Genomic DNA, 20,223 nt, shown 5'->3' with positions numbered 1-20,223 from the left:
GGGGTGGAAGAACTGAGGATGGCCTCTCCCTCCCCCCAGAACCTGGAAAGGCTGCAGGCAGCTGTTAGGGAACTCACCAGCAGGATCAGCTCTCACACGGCAGGGATCTGCAGCCTCCAAGCCTCAGAGGGAAGTGGAAGGAGGAGGGGGTGGCCAGGAGTGGGGGATGGAAGGTGATTGGCTGGCCACTGGACAGACAGGCAAGCCGGTTGGAGGAGGCGGCACTCAGGGGTGGGACAGCAGTTAAGCCATGAGACACACTCCTCCTCCAAGGCCTTACCATAAATATATAGTGGAACAGATGAGAAGGTGTTTTAAAGAGGCTTTATTTGTTATTTTACTTGCTGGCCTTGAGTGGGGTGTCAATATTCGGAATGTCTGGCTGCTGGGCAGCATCATCATTGTGCTCCCTATGGTTGTTTTAAGGCTTGTACAGGATGACTCCTCAATGGGTTGTGACCCAGGCCAGATCTGCCTCTGAGCAGTGTTTGCAGGGAAACCGACTGCCTTCCCTCCCCTCATAGAAAGGCCAGCTGTGCTGAAGGAATGCTGAAAATACTTTAAGCAAAGGGCCGATGGCAACTGCACGTGTTGAGAGGATTGCTCATCAGGCTGTTGGGTTGCCAGAATTGTCATAAATTAACAGGTCCATAAGTATATGCAAGACCGCACTGTTTAAAGGTCTTCCTGCTAATTTTATATGTTTAATATACTATATTGTTTTAGGAAATTTGTTCCTGGCACAGCAGAATACTTTATGCGTGTACGTATGTGTTTTATATAACCTTTTTTGCACGATTGCCAGTTTGGATAGCTGCTGGCATTGTTGTAAGTTGTCTGGGATCTTCTAGTGAAAGGTGATAATAAATATTTTAAGCAAACAAACTAATTCTTATGGTAACTTTAAAAGTCTGCCACAGCATAGACCACAATAAATCAGTTCGTCTTTAAGGTCCCAAGTTGTTTTTTAAAATATTATTTTGTCCGTACTAATTTCATATATGCAAATTCCTGAGAGCCTTTCTGAGTAAGGTGGGATTTTCCCCCAAATATATAATAATAAATAAGATACACATTAAAAATTAAGATAGTCCATTGTAAACATTGAGGACTATTAGAATAAAGTATCTGCCTCTTTGGTGGTCCCATCACCCCTTAAGATTGCCCAATTCATTTTCAAAGTGTTTTACATCTGCTTCATCTGCCAGCTTCTCCCTCCCAGCCCAACAGCAATACATTTTAACAGATCAGTCATACAAAAAAACACTTTTCTGGTTACCACCTGCCTTTGTCTACTAGACAGCATTTGTCAGGTCTTTATACAAAAGAAATAAATAGCTGCATAACTGAGTTTACTTTCAGCTTTTTCGGTACCATGTGAAAGCGCAAATGATTTGCTTTTCAGATTCCTCAGGAAGTCTTCTAATGCCCATGACCTTTCCTGTGTTCTTCGGTGGCATTTTTTCTCCAGATATCAATAGGGGATGAAGGAGGTTCATGGAAGATAGGTCCATCAATGGCTACTAAACAGGATGACCATATATTTAAAGGCAGCAAACCACTAGACTAGGTGGCTTTGGCCTGTGCCCTCTCAAGGCAACTCGTTGGCCACTGTGTGAAACAGGATGTTTGCCTGGATGGACCACAGGTCTGATCCAGTGGGGCTCTTTCTTACGTCTCTATGTTTTGATTTAACTAATGACCAAAGATGTGTAAATCCCAGAGAAAGGACATGCCTGACTGATCAAATATTCCCCATTTGATATTGCTCATTAAAAGGAAGGCAGAACCAATTGCAGTACTATAAACGTCTATGGAAATGAAAAGTCATGTTGAAAGAAAAATACCTTCCCTTGTCTATTGAGCCATCATATACTCTTCATCATAGAAGAACACAAAATAGATATTTGGGAAGCCTGGAGAAGAAGATAAAGGATCATTCAGGCCCTCTTTTAGCAATAACAAACCCAAACAAACAAAAACAACCAGGCTCCGCCCTTATGTCTTTCAAAATATACGACATGAGTTTAATATGATTCTTTAATATGATTTGCTGAATTCACTTTTAAAGCCATCCGAACAGTGGTCTCCACTTCTGTTTATGACAGCAAATGCTGTAATTCCCTAGGTGAAGTACTTTTGTAGGACTGAACCTATGCCTCATCACATTTTATGTGTTCTACATGACAGTGTTAGCCAAATTGTGTAGACACATGTCCTATAACACATGCCTTTGAGCTTGTGGTGAAGTTAGCTCAATTATAGTGAGAGGAGGATAACTAGCGTTATGGATTGATGCCTGTGTATACGAGGGTAATTCCACCAGTAGGAACTCAAGGCAGACACAAATGTAAATGGTAAAACAGTACATATAAGCTTTATTGAAAGAAAATAACAAAAAGACACAAATATCTAACACACCTATAAACAGTCATGTAAAGGGAAGAAGGGTGGAAAGCTTGGTATAATTACCTGTCTAGAGAATGAAGAGCCAGATGAAGCAACCCAACCAGTGTGGGAAAGCACTCAGAAGGCAGTTAGGAGACACTCAGAGTGGCTGTGTGAAGCCACGGTTTATATAAGATTTTGGGGAACGGGCTATGTGACAAGACTCAGGTGAGCACATGATGGGCAGTTTCTATGGGTCAGGATGTTGGACAATGCCCTGGCCAGATCTGGTGATGGCTGTAGATGGCCTTAGATAAAGGTGTAAATGTGTCTGAGAAAGAGAGCCATCATGTCTCAATGGGTCTAGCAGCTAGGATTTGGGGAAGAGATTTCCCCTTGCAGAGAGGCCAAGTGTGAATATGTATCAAACGGAGTATCGTGTCCAGATCACGGGAGGTGACAGTACCACTGTACTCTCCTCTGGTTCGGCCTCACTTGGAGTACTTGGAGTACTGTGTTCAGTTTGGGACACCCCAGTTGAAGAGGGATGTTGACAAACTGGAACGTGTCCAGAGGAAGGCAACAAAGATGATGAGGGGCTTGGAGACCAAGATGTATGAAGAAAAGTGGGGGAGCTTGGTCTGTTTAGCCTAGAGAGGAGACAACTGAGAGGGGATCTGATAATAATTTTCAAGTATTTAAAAGGGTGCCATATGGAGGATGGAGCAGAATTATTCTCTCTTGCCCCAGAGGGACAGACCAGAACGAATGGGATGAAATTAATTAAAAAGAAATTCCATCTAAACATCTGGAAGAAGTTCCTGACAGAGAAGTTTCTCAGTGGAACAGGCTTCCTCGGTATGTGGTGGGTTCTCCATCTTTGGAAATTTTTAAACAGAGGCTGGATAGCCATCTGACGGAGAGGCTGATTCTGTGAAGGCAAAGGGGTGGGAGGTTACAGTAGATGAGCGATAGGGATGTGAGTGTCCTGCATAGTGCAGGGGGTTGGACTAGATGACCCATGAGGTCCCTTCCAACTCTATTATTCTATAATTCTATGAATCAAAACCTTTTCTTCCAGTTCTACAACAGCCTTTTTGAGAGGGGCTGCCCACAGCTGTACACACAGTGTTCCAAGGTAACTGCATTAGAGATCTATATAAATTGTGTTACATTAACTGACACCAATATACAACTGACTACTAACAGATGGCCCTGTTCTCTCAGTCACTGTGTTCATGTGAGTCCTGCCTGAAAACCTCACCAAAATATATCTCCTTGATCCCTCACAGAGGCATTACACCTCCATACTTATTGTGCCTGTCAGAAACTGTTGCTTGAAAACCCAACAGTGTGTCTAGCTAGTTCAGGTTATGGCCCCCAGTGTGCATTCTGTCACATTTATTGACAGTGAATTTTTTTTTGAATTTGAGGGGTTCCCCCCCCCCTGCAGGATCTCTGCCCTGTTTTTCCTGGCAGAGAGCGGTGAGGAATTGAATCTGCAGGTCTAAATACGGGACACAATCTGTTGATTTGCATGGGGACCAGAGAGTCTGTTTTGCTTTCTGCATCTAAAAAGGAAATAAATAATCCAATCATCTCTCTTTGTTGTCTGGGGAGGAGACAGCCCACCCGCCTTGCTCTTTCCAAGCCCCGCTCTTCCTCCAAAGGTCCTGATTTAATAACCACAGATCAGAAGCTGATCTCTTCTGGGAGGAGATTATATTCATGTGGTTTACATAAATTAATTGGTTTATCTAATTCATGTTGTTCCCATATCTACATGTTTTGTCTTATTAGTGTCTGTCCTCCCACCCCAACTCCAATGGTTATTCTGCCTGAGCAGAAGCTTCCTCTTACCCTGTCTCTGTGTTCCCTCCCCCTTTCTCTATTTAGAGAACATTTTTCAAATCTATTTGAGCAATGTCTTTTCATCATGCACGTCAGCATAGCTGCTCGTTCAGTTTAAAAGTGCTGAGGGGCTTCCAAAAGAAAAGAGAAGAAGGGGAAATCTGCATGGGTTTCCTTCTCAATGCATGGCATCTAAATTTGCTACTGCCACTTTTGGTAGCTGGCAAAAACATAAACTTTGTTACTGTAAAGCAGTAGTAGCATTTAAGTATGAAGAACGTAGATACACATACTCATCTCAGATACAGATATTGCTGGCATAATGCTACACCAGCACTGGGGGCTTGACTGGGGCTAGAGAGGCTTAGAATGCTCTGTAAACTCTGCTCCATGCACAACTCACCCCTGATCCCATCCAATTCTATGTCATCACTGGACATGGCAGGGTTGCCAGCTCTGAGTTGAAAAATACCTGGAGGCTTTGGGGTGGAACTGGGAATGGGTCGGTTTTGGGCGGGGAGAGACTTAAGTGGAGTCTAATGCTATGGAGTGCCTCCTCCAAAGCAACCAGGGGGACTGAGCCCTTTAATCTGGAGATGAGCTTTAATTCCAGGGGATCCCCAGGTCCTACCTGGGAATTGGCATCCTTATGTGGCAACCACACATCTTGACACTGGCTCTACAGACACTCTCATCAGCCCTCCAGAGCTAGGGTTTAGGATTGCAGTTCTGTGCTTCAGATATAAAGCTGCAACATTAAGTTAATGGTCATTTTGGGCTTTGTGGCTATATTCACATGGTAAGGCTGTTTATGCTGTGTTCAAATCCCCAAAAGGTGTGTGTGGGGAGAAGCAGACAGACAGCTGGGCCTTATCTTCCAAGTGTATCAGGACCATGATCATAATGAGAGACAGGAGATAAAGGAAAACATTCTCTGAATCACAAGGCAAAAAGGACAAAAATTGAGTTTGTGCCAGCTTGCTGGTCAAAGTGCATCTGCAAGAGCATCTGCTGAAATCTCCAGAAGAATGGCAGGGAATAAATCTAATTGGCATCTCTGTTTATTACTCCCAATGGCTGTCATTCCCACAAACCTTTTCAAAATAGCATTAAGTCAGATCTGCAAATTCTCTTTGGCCCTTGTGTTGGTATAGAGAAAGTGACAAGACAAATCGGGCAGAAGAAAACAGGGGAAAGAGATGCAAAAAAGGAGGCAAATGACAGGGATGGGATACAGCGTGGGTCAGTAGAATGTCAGATTATGAAGTCAAGAAGAAGGCTGGAGAGAGGAAAGAAAAAGGCTGACTTATTTCCCTTCATCCTGGCAAATAGATGGGGAAGAAATGGAGATAATGACAGATTTTATTTTCCTGGGCTCCAAGATCACTGCAGATGGGGACTGCAGCAAAGAAATTAAAAGAAGCTTGCTCCTGGGGAGAAAAGCTATGGCAAATCTAGACAGCATCCTAAAAAGCAGAGACATCACCCTGCCAACAAAAGTGTGTTTAGTCAAGGCTATGGTCTTCCCAGTTGCAATGTATGGCTGCGAAAGTTGGACCATAAGGAAGGCCGAGCGTCAAAGAATTGAGGCTTTTGAACTCTGGTGCTGGAGAAGACTCTTGCGAGTCCCTTGGACTGCAAGGCGAACAAACCGGTCAGTCCTAGAGGAGATCAGCCCTGCCTGCTCCTTAGAAGGCCAGATCCTGAAGATGAAACTCAAATACTTTGGCCACCTCATGAGAAGGAAGGACTCCCTGGAGAAGAGCCTAATGCTGGGAGCGATTGAGGGCAAAAGAAGAAGGGGACGACGGAGAATGAGGTGGCTGGATGGAGTCACTGAAGCAGTAGGTGCAAACTTAAATGGACTCCGGGGAATGGTAGAGGACAGGAAGGCCTGGAGGATCATTGCCCATGGGGTCGCGATGGGTCGGACACGACTTCGCACATAACAACAATAACAATTTCCCTTCAATTTCTGCTCCCCAGGATTGTTACTTGTTAGCGTCTTTACTTGTGATTGTGTTCCCACTGCAATAGCTGGCCAGGCACCAATGCATAGCTTTCAAGGGTCATATGGAGGCAATGCCCCTCCAACAATATGTCATTCCTACTTCTGAATTTCAGGCTACCATTTAAAAAAAAACAACCCTCCAGCCCATTTGCTGTGAAGATACAAGAGAAAACATGCAGCAGTTTTTCTCCTGATGGCCTGGGAAGGAATAGGGGAAGAGAAGTTACAAGATTGATTGATTGATTTCTCACCACTCCCAGTAAGCTGGTTCCCAGAGAGTTAAACAAACCCCTTAAAATGAATCCCTCCCGGGTGGCAAAATGCAACCATCACCCCCCCCCCCCAACAGCCTCCTATAAGTGCCTCAGAGGAGATGTTCATGACGGTCCTGCTGTCATGGCTATGCCAGGGAGGGGCCTCTGATCTTAATTGCCCTGGCCTCAACCCAATGCCTGGTGGGAGGGTTGTGCTTGGCACATGATGGGGGCATGATGGAATTTTCCAGGGGTAAGACACTGGGGAAATGGAATGGATGGGTGAGGAGATGGGTGATAATGAAAGGAAACCATTATGTCTCAATAGGTATATCTGGGGTTTCTATAGACTAGATTTTTGGGGTGGGGGGCAAGATTTCCCCTGGCAGATTGGTTTAGGATGAGTCAGAGGTGTGAAGACAAAAGAGATCACCCAGAAGCTTCTAAGTGAACTTGACTCTGTTGGCCACTTGATCAGCAATACAATGGGGGGGATGCAGGACATGTTGCAGGCTGCAGCTGTCATGTTGAAACTGTGGCTTGGGTCAAGCTGGAGAGAAGAGAGAGTCTGGCCAAGCTTGGTCTTGGTGGACCATGGAAACAGTGTCTTGCTTTAGCATAAGCTAGACTAATGAAGGGTGCCATGGATCATTGGGCACAATGTGCCAGTCCATCGATGCAGGGTTTTGCCACACATAACAGAACTCCTGCGGACCCCTAGGGGTCCTGGTTGGGAATCCCTGCCCAGGACACAGATCAGATTTAATACAGCCCACTTTCCAAGTTGAACTCAGAGCCAAAGCATAAAGAAGAAAACTTTCCTTTTTCTGCTGATCATTCCAAAGAATCAATGGTTAAATTTCTATGCTTGGTTTAAACAAACACATCCAATATGGGCAATGATTTCCACAAATCGCTACAAGGAATCTTTGACAAGAAAGTGAGATTCCTCAGTAATCTTGAAAAGAATATTGATAATTTAGGTACAATGAAATGAGAAATTACATTTATTTGGGAGAGAAACAGTACAATAGGGCGAGGATATTAGCATAATCAAGTCCAGACGATGACCGTTTATGCACTGGGAACTTCTCTGCCCCGGCTCCCGTGCAGGAGCACAAATCGGGGGCGGATGAGGTGCACCGGGCCAAATGCTCCCCTGTGTGGGTGCAGGAAGAGGTGGGGCAACCTGCCACGACTAAAACTCCAGCCTGCAGCCCGGCATGAAACCTCCAGTGCATAAACGGTCGATATCAAGCATTACTTGTGATACCCAGCACTAGAAAACACACTAAAGAAGCGGGTGACTACAAGCATCCAAACATGGTACAAGTGATGCTGTCCAAGAGGAGAGGCCAAGCAGTTACCTCCCTGTGCTGGTCTGAGTGGAGGCCCAATCACCAAACCAGGGGTCCAAGCATCTAGGAAGCAAATAATCCAGTGCAGAAGACAAAGACTTGTGGGTCAATGGAGAACTCTGTAACTACATAGCTGTGTGATGGGAAGCCAGCAGGACATCACACAATTTGGGAAGAATTCTGACCCATTATAGGTCTGGCAGCCTGACCTATAGATCCCAAACCAAAAGTTTATTATTTTTTTAATTTACAGGCTTGGAAGGAGGAAATGGGGATTCAGGTGTGTCACCTGATTGGCCATGGTGGGGGAAGATGTTAATAATTCTGGGAAATTTTCCCTCAAAGGTATGTCTAGGGAGGTGTCCAGGTAGGAAGCAAGGTGTCTGGAGCAGTCTTGATCTCATCAGAATTTCAGCAAGTGATTCGAAACAATCTAACCCAAAGTGAGGAAACCTTTCTTTGAAAAATGCTAACAGGACAGGTTCCTACTCATCCTTGTCTTTTGGTATGGTAACTACCAGAAACAGTTCGCTGGTAAGGAGAGAAAGAAGTAGAGTTAATCTCAAAAAGAAGAAGAGGGAGGTGGGAGAAAAATGCCTGTTGGTAGACTGTTGAAAATAAAATGTGTTGAGGGACTCTTTACACATGAAGTAAAAGGAGGAACTTAAAGTAAAGGGGTAAAACTAATAAACGTCTCTGATTGGATTAAATCAGCCTATCACCTTTGCATCCCACTTTTCCTTCAAGGGCCTCAAGTTGGTGCCTCATTTTATCTTCACAAAAATCTTCTGAGAATTTGGAGTCTTAGAAATAATGACTTTGCCCCTGCTGTTTAGAAGACATCTGAACCCAGATTTCATTAGTCCAAATACATTGAAATTTGCCTAAAGCATTCTTCTTACAAAACAGGGAAGTTCCTCCTTCTGGCATTTGTTTCTCTTACACTATTTTATATCTGATTTCACAGGGCCCTCTCTGGAATTCTGGAATGGAATGTGGCCCAGATAGGATGTATGGGAAAAGGCCACTTGCAGGTCCTTCTACAGGAGTCCTCCCACCCACCCACCCCCCTTTATGGTCTGTAGTCTTGTCATCTCTATACATTCCACCCCATCCAAGCTACAGGGGCTGTTACGCCAAGCAGTGTGATGGCTTTACTTTACTCCCCCCCCCCCCGTGGCGACTGCCATGAGAGTCAAGTTTATCCTTCATTGATTCTACTTGTAATTGAAGGGCCTGAGGTGACTTGTCTGAGGAGAGACGGCGAGAGTCCCCTGGCTGTGTTTTCCATCGTGCTGGGATTATGCCAGAACATTACAAGGAAGCAGACTCTACAGAGCCTTGTGCAAGTGGGCTGTTGGCGGTTTGGAGACTAGGGATTTAACCATCCTATTAAAATCAAATAAACCTGACTGGAGGCAGAAGAAATAAGTGGTACCTCAAGGCTGAGAAGCTGACCTAGAAATAGCAGCTACTTTTAGGCAGTGAAGTGACACAGCCTGTGCTGGAGATCAAGTTTGATGCAAGAGCCAGATCTGAGGAGATAGGAATTTCCATGCAAAAACACACTCTGCCCATGTGTGTGATCAGAAACTCTGCTTGCCTTTTGTGAAAGTGGGAGAGATCTGTAAACAAGGGCTGCAAACACTAATGGGTTTAAGGGAGATTAATCAGCTGAAACTTTAATTGGCGGGTGCCCATTTTAATCATGGCAATTAAATTAGTTGGGCTGCAAGTTAATGATGTCTCTCCCACCCCCAACCCCAGTCTGTTGGATCTGCAATGGGAAATTAAAAAATCCAGTGAGGACTTTTTTCCCTTTCAACTATTTGTTCCTTTTTGTTTATACATTTGTAACTTATCTCAAACTTCCATCAACATAACAATTTAGTAACTGTTGGTGATATGCAAACAAATTTAGGCTTAACGGATTCATTAATCTGTGAACAAGCAGACAGTTCAGATAAAAATTGGCTAACAGGGCAACCCTATGCTGAGTTGACACCCTTCTAAATGTTGGCAGAGTAATAAATGCAGCTATGGTGCATGACCTGATTAAAGAGTAGATAAAGGTTTATTTAGGAACTAATATACTTGATAGTAAAAGAGGAGAGATAGAGGTAGGTTCCTAGCAACATCTCTAGAGCTGTCAGGACACACAGCTCTTCAGGGAGCTCATTCCCCCCAAGTAGGGGCCGGGACAGAAAAAGCCCTGGCCCTAGTTGAGGCCAGGTGCGCTTCTTGGGGTCCCAAGACCATCAGCAGATTCATACCCGCAGAGCAAAGTGCTCTGTGGAGGGGTGTAAGAAGGTAAGCAGTCCCTTAAGTAGGTAGGGCCCAACCCATGTATAGCCTTGAAGTATAAACCAAAACCAGTTTGGTGTAGTGGTTAGGAGTGCAGACTTCTAATCTGGCATGCCAGGTTCGATTCTGTACTCCCCCACGTGCAGCCAGCTGGGTGACCTTGGGCTTGCCACAGCGCTGATAAAACTGTTCTGAATGAGCAGTGATATCGGGGCTCTCTCAACCTCACCCATCTTACAGCGAGTCTGTTGTGGGAAGAGGAAAGGGAAGGCGACTGTAAGCCACTCTGAGACTCCTTTGGGTAGAGAAAAGTAGCATATAAGAACCAACTCTTCTTCTTCTTCTTCTTCTTCTTGAACCTAATCCAGAAATAGACTGGTAACCAATGGAGCTGCCTCTGCAGAGCCTGGACATGGGTCCTCCTAGATGACCTAAACTGACAGTCATGGCCAATCCAAAAAGTTATACTCATCAAGGAAATGGACATGCTTATTTACAAACACATATTTGTCACATTTAATATTTTAGGAGCTTATAGCCTTGGTGAGGGTACCTGCAGCAGTGATGTCCTCTTTCTGGAAAATGCCAAGGACTGATGTAAAGGAGAGAGATGGAGGGTGATGAGTTTGTTCTCTTGGCAACTGGTGATGGTCCACATCTAACAGCCATGCTCGCATTCCCCCTGTAAATCAGAATACAGACAACCATTGACTAAGCCAGGGGTAGTCAAACTGCGGCCCTCCAGATGTCTATGGACTACAATTCCCATGAGCCCCTGCCAGCGAATGCACGGCATCTGGAAGGCCGCAGTTTGACTACTCCTGGACTAAGCGATAACTGTAAGGCCTGTTGTTTCGAAATAGAAGACATAGTTGATCCTTAAGAGCAGGACTTGAAGGCCATCTGTCAGGGGTTTCTAGTGGGCCTCCTTGACAGGGAAACAAGAGCCAGAGATAACAGCTAGATGATCAAGGCTGACTGTTGCCCTGCTCCTGCTGTGAATCTTTTTCCAGCCTTACCAGGTCAGGGAAGCTAATGATCTGCCTGGATAGAATGTGTCACCCAGGAGCACATGATGGTCTTGGGAGCTTTTTATTTTGCAGCCTTGGGTAGTTTATTACAAAGGGCAGCAGAGCAGACATCTGCAGGCTCCGTGCTCGGGTAGCTCTTGGTTTATCCAAGAAAACAAAATGTATTAACTATCCCACGAGGAATATTGTCCAGGGTTATTATCTCGGACAGATGTATAAAGTTTGGCCTATGACTACATTGATCATTGGAGGGAAGGGTTTAAAGTATGTATGATGGAAACTGTCTTTTGGCAACAGCACAGCAGGGCCACAGGGAGGTGGAAGGGGGCACGAGATAAATATATACCCAGGAAACTGCCTTGCCTACCTTCCACCCATGCTTAGGTAACAAGACACCATGGCAAAGTGCAATTCCCCACTCAAGTTATTCTTGGCTAGAATTTGCAGCTCAGGCTAGACAAAAATGGTTTATAAGCAACCGGTTCACCTCTTTTGCAGATAATGTATATAACCTGCCAACTAGTCAAAATGTCTCCCTTCAGGAACAGCCAGAATGTGAACTGGAGACTGCAAGGGAAGGCATCAGCAAATAGTCCGCTTCCTCGTAAACCTCTGTGCCCTGTAAGGATATCCCAGAAAATGGCAATTTCAAGACCTGCCTCCTCTATCGTGGCATCAGTTCAACAGACCCTCCTCCGCCTGCTCTAGTCATTTACTACCTAGCCTAGGACAATAGAGCACCTAATTCTCCAAAGTATCTCAGTTCTCCAATAGTTGGTTCTCAGAAGAACTGTACTTCACTAATACGATAGCTAGTTATGCCATATTGCCTACTGTAATCCTGAGTGCAGATAGTTTTGAGTTCCGTGACCTTTCCATGTATGTTCAGTCAACAAGATGGACGAGCAGCCTGGAGAAAAATGTTCTGTCCCTTTAACAGAATCTTAAGATGTGGTAATGGGCCATGGAGATTTGTCATGGTGATACTGCCTAGTAAATAACGGCTGATTATGCCTCTCTTAAAGGGACAGGCCACTCCAGGCCACTTGGCAATCCTCTTTTTTCTCTTCTTCACTTCAGCTGTGCCTCCTTTTCTCTCTGCATTTGACAGCGCCAGCATCCTTCCTAGCTCCACTCCCATCAATTGACTCTCTGACTCCATGAAATCTCAGATGTTTTATTCAAATCCTTTGTCAAGATAGGACTTGAGATCTGTGCTTGCTTCACAACAAACAATGAATTCATTTACTCATGGCATCTCCATCATAGAATGGCTGCAGGTTTGATTCTCTCCTCCACATGCAGCCAGCTGGGTGACCTTGAGCCAGTCCAAGCTCTTTTGGCCTCACGTGCCTTGCAGGCTGTATGTTATGAGAGGAAGGGAAGGCAATTGTGAATTGCTTTATTTTATTCCTTGGATTCTAAAATTATTATTTAACTAGCTGCAAAGCCTGTTCCTTAGCCCGGGCCTTGAAAGGGTCCCCTCCCCTGGCCCTTGGCCCCTGGCCAGGCAGCTTAAGGTGGCTATGGGCCGTAGCTCGCAGCCAGATCAAGTGGGGTGGGCAGAGGCTGGGCAGCTCATTAGCAGGGCCGGGACAAAGCTCCTTAGCAGGCAGTCAGCAGGCCAGGAGGCCCTCATCAGCAGGCCCTGCTTAGCAGTCCAAGAGGCCCTCGTTAGCAAGCCCTCCACCATGACCCGTTGCCCAGGGCCCTCTCCCCTTACCTGCTGCTGGCTCCAGGCACTGAGGTGTCTGAGAGCAAAGAGGCTAGAGTCCAGGCATGGAGGGCAGGAGCTGCAGGGGCAGGACTTTGCAGGGCAAAGCTGGCTGCACCCTGATTGGCCCTATTCTAACTTGAACAGCCGGACACGTCCCACCCCCTAGGCTGTTTCACAAATACATAGAGGAACAACAATGGATAAGGATTGCGCAGAAGGTTCTGGCAGTCGGAGCGGTTGGTGGGAGTTATAAAGGCTCGTGCCGAACGGTTGCCGCCACCGCTACCACTGGGGTTATTGTTTCACCATGGCCCGTGGGAACCAGCGTGAACTTGCTCGCCAGAAGAACATGAAGAAAACACAGGAACAGAACAAAGGAAAAAGAAAAGAGGATGCTCTGTCTGCTTCTCAGAGGAAGCAAAGAGATTCTGAAATAATGCAGCAAAAGCAGAAAGCAGCTGATGAGAAGAAGACTCTTCAGAGAGGAGCAAAATAGTTTATGGCTGCAAAAAAGACCTAAATATGCTGCAGTGCATCTTGAAATAATAGGGCCTAAAAAGACATATTTGTAAAAGTAGTCAGCCATTAAATTGTTAATGTTTATCTTTTCTTTGCTCACTTGTCCAGTATGCATTTATTTTAGAACTTTTGGTTAGTATAGTGCAATTGCAGCTGACTTGGCTTTAATTGAATTACTAGAATATCTTCCAATAAAATTGGGTTCTCAATTCCCTTTGCATGTCTATTAGTAATGGTAGCAATCGCTTGACTGCAGTTTTCATTGTTAAAATGTTGGCTCAGTAAATGGCTTGTGTAACTGTACCAGTTATCAAATATGCAGGTAAACTGGGGACCTTTTAACATTCAAAGGTGGTATACCTAAAAAGCCCAGTTCTCTGTACTTTCCAATTTGTAAAGGTCAGCTGTAAAGTTAATCTAAATTATTTTTACAATAAAAAACTTGCATGAGAAAAAAAAAACAATGGATAAGGATTTGTATAGTGTCCTCCCATGCAAGCTCTAGGCTGCCCCTTTCCAAAAAGGTCTCAGGGAGGCTTACAAGAGGAATAATTTTGTACAATAAAATGTTTAACATCTTTAAAATCCAACTGTTGTCTAAAACATCTCCCCGGGCCTGATGTTAGAGCCATTATAGAATAATTGGCCCAGCTTTGATATCAGGGGAATGACTCAGGCAAAAGCCTGGGTGGGAGGTTAGGCAGTGGGGGGGGGGGGGCTTTCAGGAATAGCAGCAATTCCCCCAGGCTGGTCAAGGCCAAGGGCACGTCTCTGGGGCTGGGGACAACCAACATGTTGGTATTTGCAGAGTGAAGAGCTCTTCAGGGAGCATATGGGGAGAGATGGTTCCTCAGGTATGCAGGTCCCACCCTGTGTAAGGCCTTGAAGGTTAAAACTAGCCAGTGCACCTGCTGGAGAACAGGTCATAACCCTCTGTGGCTTCCGGACCAGGGATAAGGGAAGGCCCATGTAGAGCAAGTTACAATAATCTTGCCTGGAGATGACCGTCACTTGGATCACTATGGCTAGGTTTTCTGGGGCCAAGTAGAGTGCCAGTAGCCTTGCCTGGCATAGATGGGGAAATGCCTCGCAAGCTACTCTGGTGACCTGCACCTCCAAGGATTAGAAGGCACTGAAGATCACTCCCAAATTCTTGACAGTGTGAGCGGCCTGAAGCTGCACCCCGTCAAGAGTAGGAAGGAGCACTTCAACCTCTGGTCCCTTCCACCCCATCCACAGGACCTCCGTCTTCAGGAGGTTGAGCTCCAGGCATTTTTGCTCCAGAAAAGCTGCCTGAGATTCCTTGGGGTAGTAAAAAGCAGGGAACAGAAAACTCAGCTCTTCTTCTAAAAATAACTCTTTAACACTTTTATCTACAATAGAAAACGAAGCTCTAAAACTGCCAGATGAGGACATTCTGCCTTTAGGTCTAAAACAGCTATGCATATTCAGACTGAGCTCCAAAAATCTAAAATGAAATAAAAATTATACTCATCAAAAGGATTAGGACAGCAGTACAGAGAATATTTACTTATTTATTTTTAAAAACTCTACCTAATTCAGGGTCCCTAATGTGGTGAACATCAAAACAAAACATTAAAATGTTTCAGAATAAACATGAAGTAATTCTGGATATTATGAGCCTCTTGTGGCGCAGAGTGGTAAGGCAGCCGTCTGAAAGCTTTGCCCATGAGGCTGGGAGTTCGATCCCAGCAGCCGGCTCAAGGTTGACTCAGCCTTCCATCCTTCCGAGGTCGGTAAAATGAGTACCCAGCTTGCTGCTGGGGGGTAAACAGTAATGACTGGGGAAGGCACTGGCAAACCAGCCCGTATTGAGTCTGCCATGAAAACGCTGGAGGGCGTCACCCCAAGGGTCAGACATGACTCGGTGCTTGCACAGGGGATACCTTTACCTTTAATTCTGGATATTGAGCTGTGTTGGTCTTAAAGGTGCCACTGGACTCAAAACTTTGTTCTGTTGCTTCAGGCGGCCAGGGCTCCCCAACTGAATCAAGTCCTCTATAAAGCTCACATTCCTGGTTTCTGCTACTTGCATGGACTTTTGTGCATGTGAACTCACTGTGGTTGGCCAGCATGGCCCACCATGTAATCTAAACCAGACACAACAAAGAGCAGAAGTATTGCCTGCCTCTGTGCCTTCCTTTCTCCGGACTGGGAAAAGAGTTCACAGGATCTCGCGGATGCTTGCAGAGGCCCGTCCGGTCTTAATCACACAATGCTGTGAATGTCCAATAGAGGGCAGGCCCCGCTAAGCAAACCCTGCGAGGACGGCTCAGCAGAGAGGGCTGCTTGCGATGCCTTTGCCCCTTGCGGGTTTCCTCCGGGGCTTTGGGCATCTGCAGGTTGCCATGAATGACTGGAAACCAAACTGAGAGCGATTCCTGAGGTGGCTTCAGTCGGTCATACAAACTCCTGCCATAAACAGCTGCCGTGGAGAGCACTACAGAGATGTTTGCTTAGCATCCTCTTCCAAACAAAAACAAGCGTTTGCTGCCTTGATTTACTGTGGGATTTGGGAGACAGGGGAGGACACATTTTGGAGATGGAAGTGCTGTGAGCCCACTGATAATTCTTTCGATACGCAGGGAGTAAGAGCCAGGGTTGCATGGGACTGGGAATCCTGGTCCAGATCTCCACTCATTATGAAGCTCCCTGGCTAATCTAGGCCAGTCACTGTCACTTGGTTGTCTTTTAGTATCATGAAGGCTTTCACATCCTCCATTATCATAGCTGAGGCTGGTTGAGTTTGATTTGGTTCCCCCACTTCGGTAGTATGGATGGATTGCTGCTACAACTTCTGATTTTGTTCTGCTCTTTTAATAGCTGGTTTTAGTATTTTTGCTGCTTGGTGCTCCAGTTTATTCTGCTGCTTCATGTTTTGTGCATGACATTTTTATTTCTTTGATTATCTTTGCTTTTTACTAGCTCAGGAACCAGTTATCTGTTTTAAGGGTGGGGACAAAGATGTTTGAAACAAACAAACCAACAAGTCAGAGAAATGACATGAACTGTATGCCACTGAAAATGCAAAACAAACAAACCAACAAGCAAATAAATGCAACTCCCCCCCCCCCTTACTGTTGATTCTTGGCATGACCTTAGAGTCCAGTTGTGCCCCCTGGTGCACACACAGCTACCCTGTGGGAAAGCTTGTCTTGCATAAAACCAGGAGTGGTTGCTCAGGCTCCATGCAGCCCATGTACAGTTGGATAGCTACTGAATGTTCACAGCATAACATTACATCAGAAATGTAAAATGTATCCTTTGGGCACTTTCTCGTAAGTCAGAATCATGTAATAGTGAAAAAAGGGATGAAACTGGGTAAGAATTGCTAGGTGTGTCCAAACAACGGCTCTCCAGATGTCCATAGACTACAATTACCATGAGCCCTTGCCAGCTATCAGTACCCTCCAAAAAGACATTTCCGCCCAAATGAAGAGATAACCTATAAAAAGAAAGCACCTAGAAATTAGAGCTCAGGTGTGTCCCACTGTAATCTTGGTTAAGAGGAATGGCAAAAAGGGAGTTAATTTATGACTTTTCACCTCTACTATGCTGTGTTAGTTCCTAAGCACTGCAAATGACCTGTTTCTCCCATTTTCTCTTTCTCCCTCCTTTTCTACAGACTCTACATACAATCTCACTTCTTAGATGCTGCTGATAAAGATGGACAACCTCACCAACGACAACATCACTGGGAATAATTTCACCGCCAAGTATAAGACAGTGGAAATGGTCTTCATAGCCACTGTGACTGGATCACTTAGTCTGGTCACTGTGGTAGGGAATATCTTGGTCATGCTCTCCATCAAGGTGAACCGCCAACTCCAGACTGTCAACAACTACTTCCTCTTTAGCTTGGCTTGTGCTGACCTGATCATTGGTGTCTTCTCCATGAACCTCTATACAGTATATATTATCAAGGGCTATTGGCCACTTGGGGCTGTTGTGTGTGACCTCTGGCTGGCTTTGGACTATGTGGTGAGTAATGCCTCTGTCATGAACTTACTCATTATCAGTTTTGACCGCTACTTCTGTGTCACCAAGCCACTAACTTATCCCGCTAGGCGGACGACCAAAATGGCAGGGTTGATGATTGCAGTTGCTTGGATATTATCCTTTCTCCTTTGGGCCCCAGCCATCTTGTTTTGGCAGTTCATTGTTGGGAAGAGGACAGTTGCAGAAGGTGACTGCTACATCCAGTTCCTCTCCAACCCCGCTGTGACCTTTGGCACAGCCATTGCGGCTTTCTACCTCCCCGTGGTCATCATGACTGTGCTCTACATTCACATCTCGCTAGCAAGCAGGAGCCGTGTCAGAAGGCACAAGCCCGAGAGCAAGAAGGAGAAGAGGCCTAAGCCAATCAGTTTTCTGAAGAACCCTCTGGTCAAGCAGAATAACAACAACTCTCCAAAAAAAGCAGTAGAGGTCAAGGAGGAGGTGAAAAATGGAAAAGTTGATGAGCAACCCTTACAGCCATCAGAGACCACTGGTCATCAAGAAGAGAAAGAGACCTCCAACGAATCCAGCACAGTAAGCATCACTCAGACCAATAAAGAGAAGCAGGGGTTGGACATTTCCACAGCTGATCAAGGGCAGAGCCCAGGCCCCCCAAGGGTTAATCTACCATCCAAATGGTCCAAAATTAAGATCGTCACTAAGCAAACGGGTACAGAATGCATCACTGCCATTGAGATTGTTGCAGACAAAGAGGCCAGCTCCACCCCAATAACCTTGTCAAACAACCGTCCAGCCAACATTGCCAGGAAATTTGCTAGCATTGCCAGGAGTCAAGTGAGGAAGAAACGCCAAATGGCAGCCCGGGAGAAGAAAGTCACCAGAACCATCTTTGCCATCTTGCTAGCCTTTATTCTGACATGGACGCCATACAATGTGATGGTCCTCATCAATACCTTCTGTAATTATTGTGTCCCAGACACAGTCTGGTCCATTGGGTACTGGCTGTGCTATGTCAACAGTACTATCAATCCAGCTTGCTATGCTCTTTGCAACGCAACATTCAAAAAAACTTTTAAGCACCTTCTCATGTGTCAGTACAGGAACATTGGCACAGCGAGATAATTGGGAACTGAGGTACTTCTTAGCAAACCTGTTACAGAGACTTATTCTTTTGTTCCTCGGCCAGACGAATGCACTTTTGTAACTGTCCTATTAGATCCCAGAAGTTCTTCATTCAGTGCAAAATTAAAAGAGATAAGGCACAGCACTTTCCCATCATTCCTGGCCTTCAAGCCTTTGCTAATCAAGAAGTATCCCTTCCACCTACACAATCCTGCTTGTGCTTCTCTCGAAAATGATGGAGAAGGAAAGTGGGGTGCAGGATGCTACAAGAAGGTGGACAGACACCATCAGTCCTACTCTGTTGGTTGAACAAAAGCTAGTCTTTGCATAAAAACTCACAAAATTCCTTGCTGACGGCTATGCCAGTGTGTTAGACGGGCCATTTCTCTGTGCAAGAAAACAGGATGTACCTGATAGCGCTCCTCTTTTCCCTGGATGCCTTGCTTGTGTGTGTGTGTGTGTGTGAGGAAGAGAGAAAGTGAATGAGTGCATGAGAAGGTGCCTCAGTGCTAATTAATTTCTAAACAATAGACATGAAGACTAAAAGAGACTGTCTCAGAACCAGCTTCCAAGCATCTGGAGGCTAGACCGGTTGTGCTCAGAACAGGTGAACAGCAGATGTATAAATATTTATTTTATTCTGTATAGGACTTTGTCCAGCTGGATTTCTGCTGTCTTGGGTGAAAGGGATAGCTTTCCCTCAGGGTGAGGATTCTATAGGCAGAAAAACCAGTTTTTATACATGATCTTTGTCTCGATTTCCCATGGCAGGCAGTTGGACCAGATGAGCAGATGAATGGAAAGATTCCTTTCCAGGTTACAAGTATGAAACCTAATACAATTCTGAAAACAAAAGAAAACATATGAAGCATATGAATCTCTCTGACACACCCAGAGAGAGAGTTTGATCTGCAACGTTTTTGGCCACGTGCCCAGCAGAATACTTCTAGAAAGATCTATGTCAACATTAAAAGTGGTTGCCCTGGAGATTACCAGAAATACCCAGGACAGTGCAAGATCCCTGCACAGCGGAATCTTTCCAAGGGGTACAATCTCTTTGGCATGACCAGAATTCCCCTCAGGTTATTTTTTTTTAAATACCATATGTCCTCCTAGCTCTGAATATTGCATAAGGAACAATTCATTTGCTTATTAGATTTCCAGCAGCAGGTTCCTGCAAGGGCTGGGGGAGGGAAATGAGGGGACTTCTTCGCTCTTTGCTCCTCCAAGTGCCTGAGGGCCCATCAAGCAGGTGGCCAATGAGCTTTGTAAATGACCATTACCTTCTGCCTAGTCCGTGTTGTCTGGAGTCTCCTGCATGTGGGCTCCCATGTAAGTGTACAGCCTAAATCCCAGAATATTCATATACAACCAAGGCCAATTCAGCTCGATGGTTGCTCAGTTTCTCCAGATGCTACCAGCACTCCGCAGCCTTCTCAGGCAGAGCCGATCCATCCATGGCCTGGTGCAGGTGGCACAGGTGTGCCAGGCTGCATCTCAGGGTGAAGGGCTCTGGGCTTGGAGATGCAATGGTATTTGGACAAAGGCTGCTGCTTCGTTCTCCTCGGGAGGCAGCCAGGCTGCCACTGCCTTTAGAATAATTTGCATAACGTTGCCCAAAATGCCTTGCAGGTTTTTTTTAATTGTTACAACTACTGTGGGACCCAAATAAAGCAATTCAGCTACA

At 45.4% G+C, this 20,223-nt stretch overlaps 1 protein-coding gene and 1 pseudogene across 4 annotated transcripts in view; both read left to right on the top strand.

Annotated features, from left to right (window-relative positions):
* The window catches only part of CHRM4 (cholinergic receptor muscarinic 4), a 44,594-nt gene extending 24,371 nt beyond the window's left edge, over window positions 1–20,223 (top strand). For all 4 annotated transcript variants that reach the window (XM_077322338.1, XM_077322335.1, XM_077322337.1 and 1 more), the window contains exon 2: window positions 17,080–20,223. In XM_077322338.1, coding sequence (XP_077178453.1) covers window positions 17,106–18,536 — 1,431 coding nt within the window. In that variant the 5' untranslated portion in view covers window positions 17,080–17,105 and the 3' untranslated portion in view covers window positions 18,537–20,223. The remainder of the gene's footprint in view (window positions 1–17,079) is intronic.
* Window positions 13,130–13,522, top strand: LOC143828789 (small EDRK-rich factor 1 pseudogene; annotated as a pseudogene).

This window comes from Paroedura picta, chromosome 2 (assembly GCF_049243985.1).
Source record: "Paroedura picta isolate Pp20150507F chromosome 2, Ppicta_v3.0, whole genome shotgun sequence".
Lineage (NCBI taxonomy): Eukaryota > Metazoa > Chordata > Lepidosauria > Squamata > Gekkonidae > Paroedura > Paroedura picta.
Note: the sequence above shows the minus strand (reverse complement) of the source record. Positions and strands in the feature narration are given on the sequence as shown.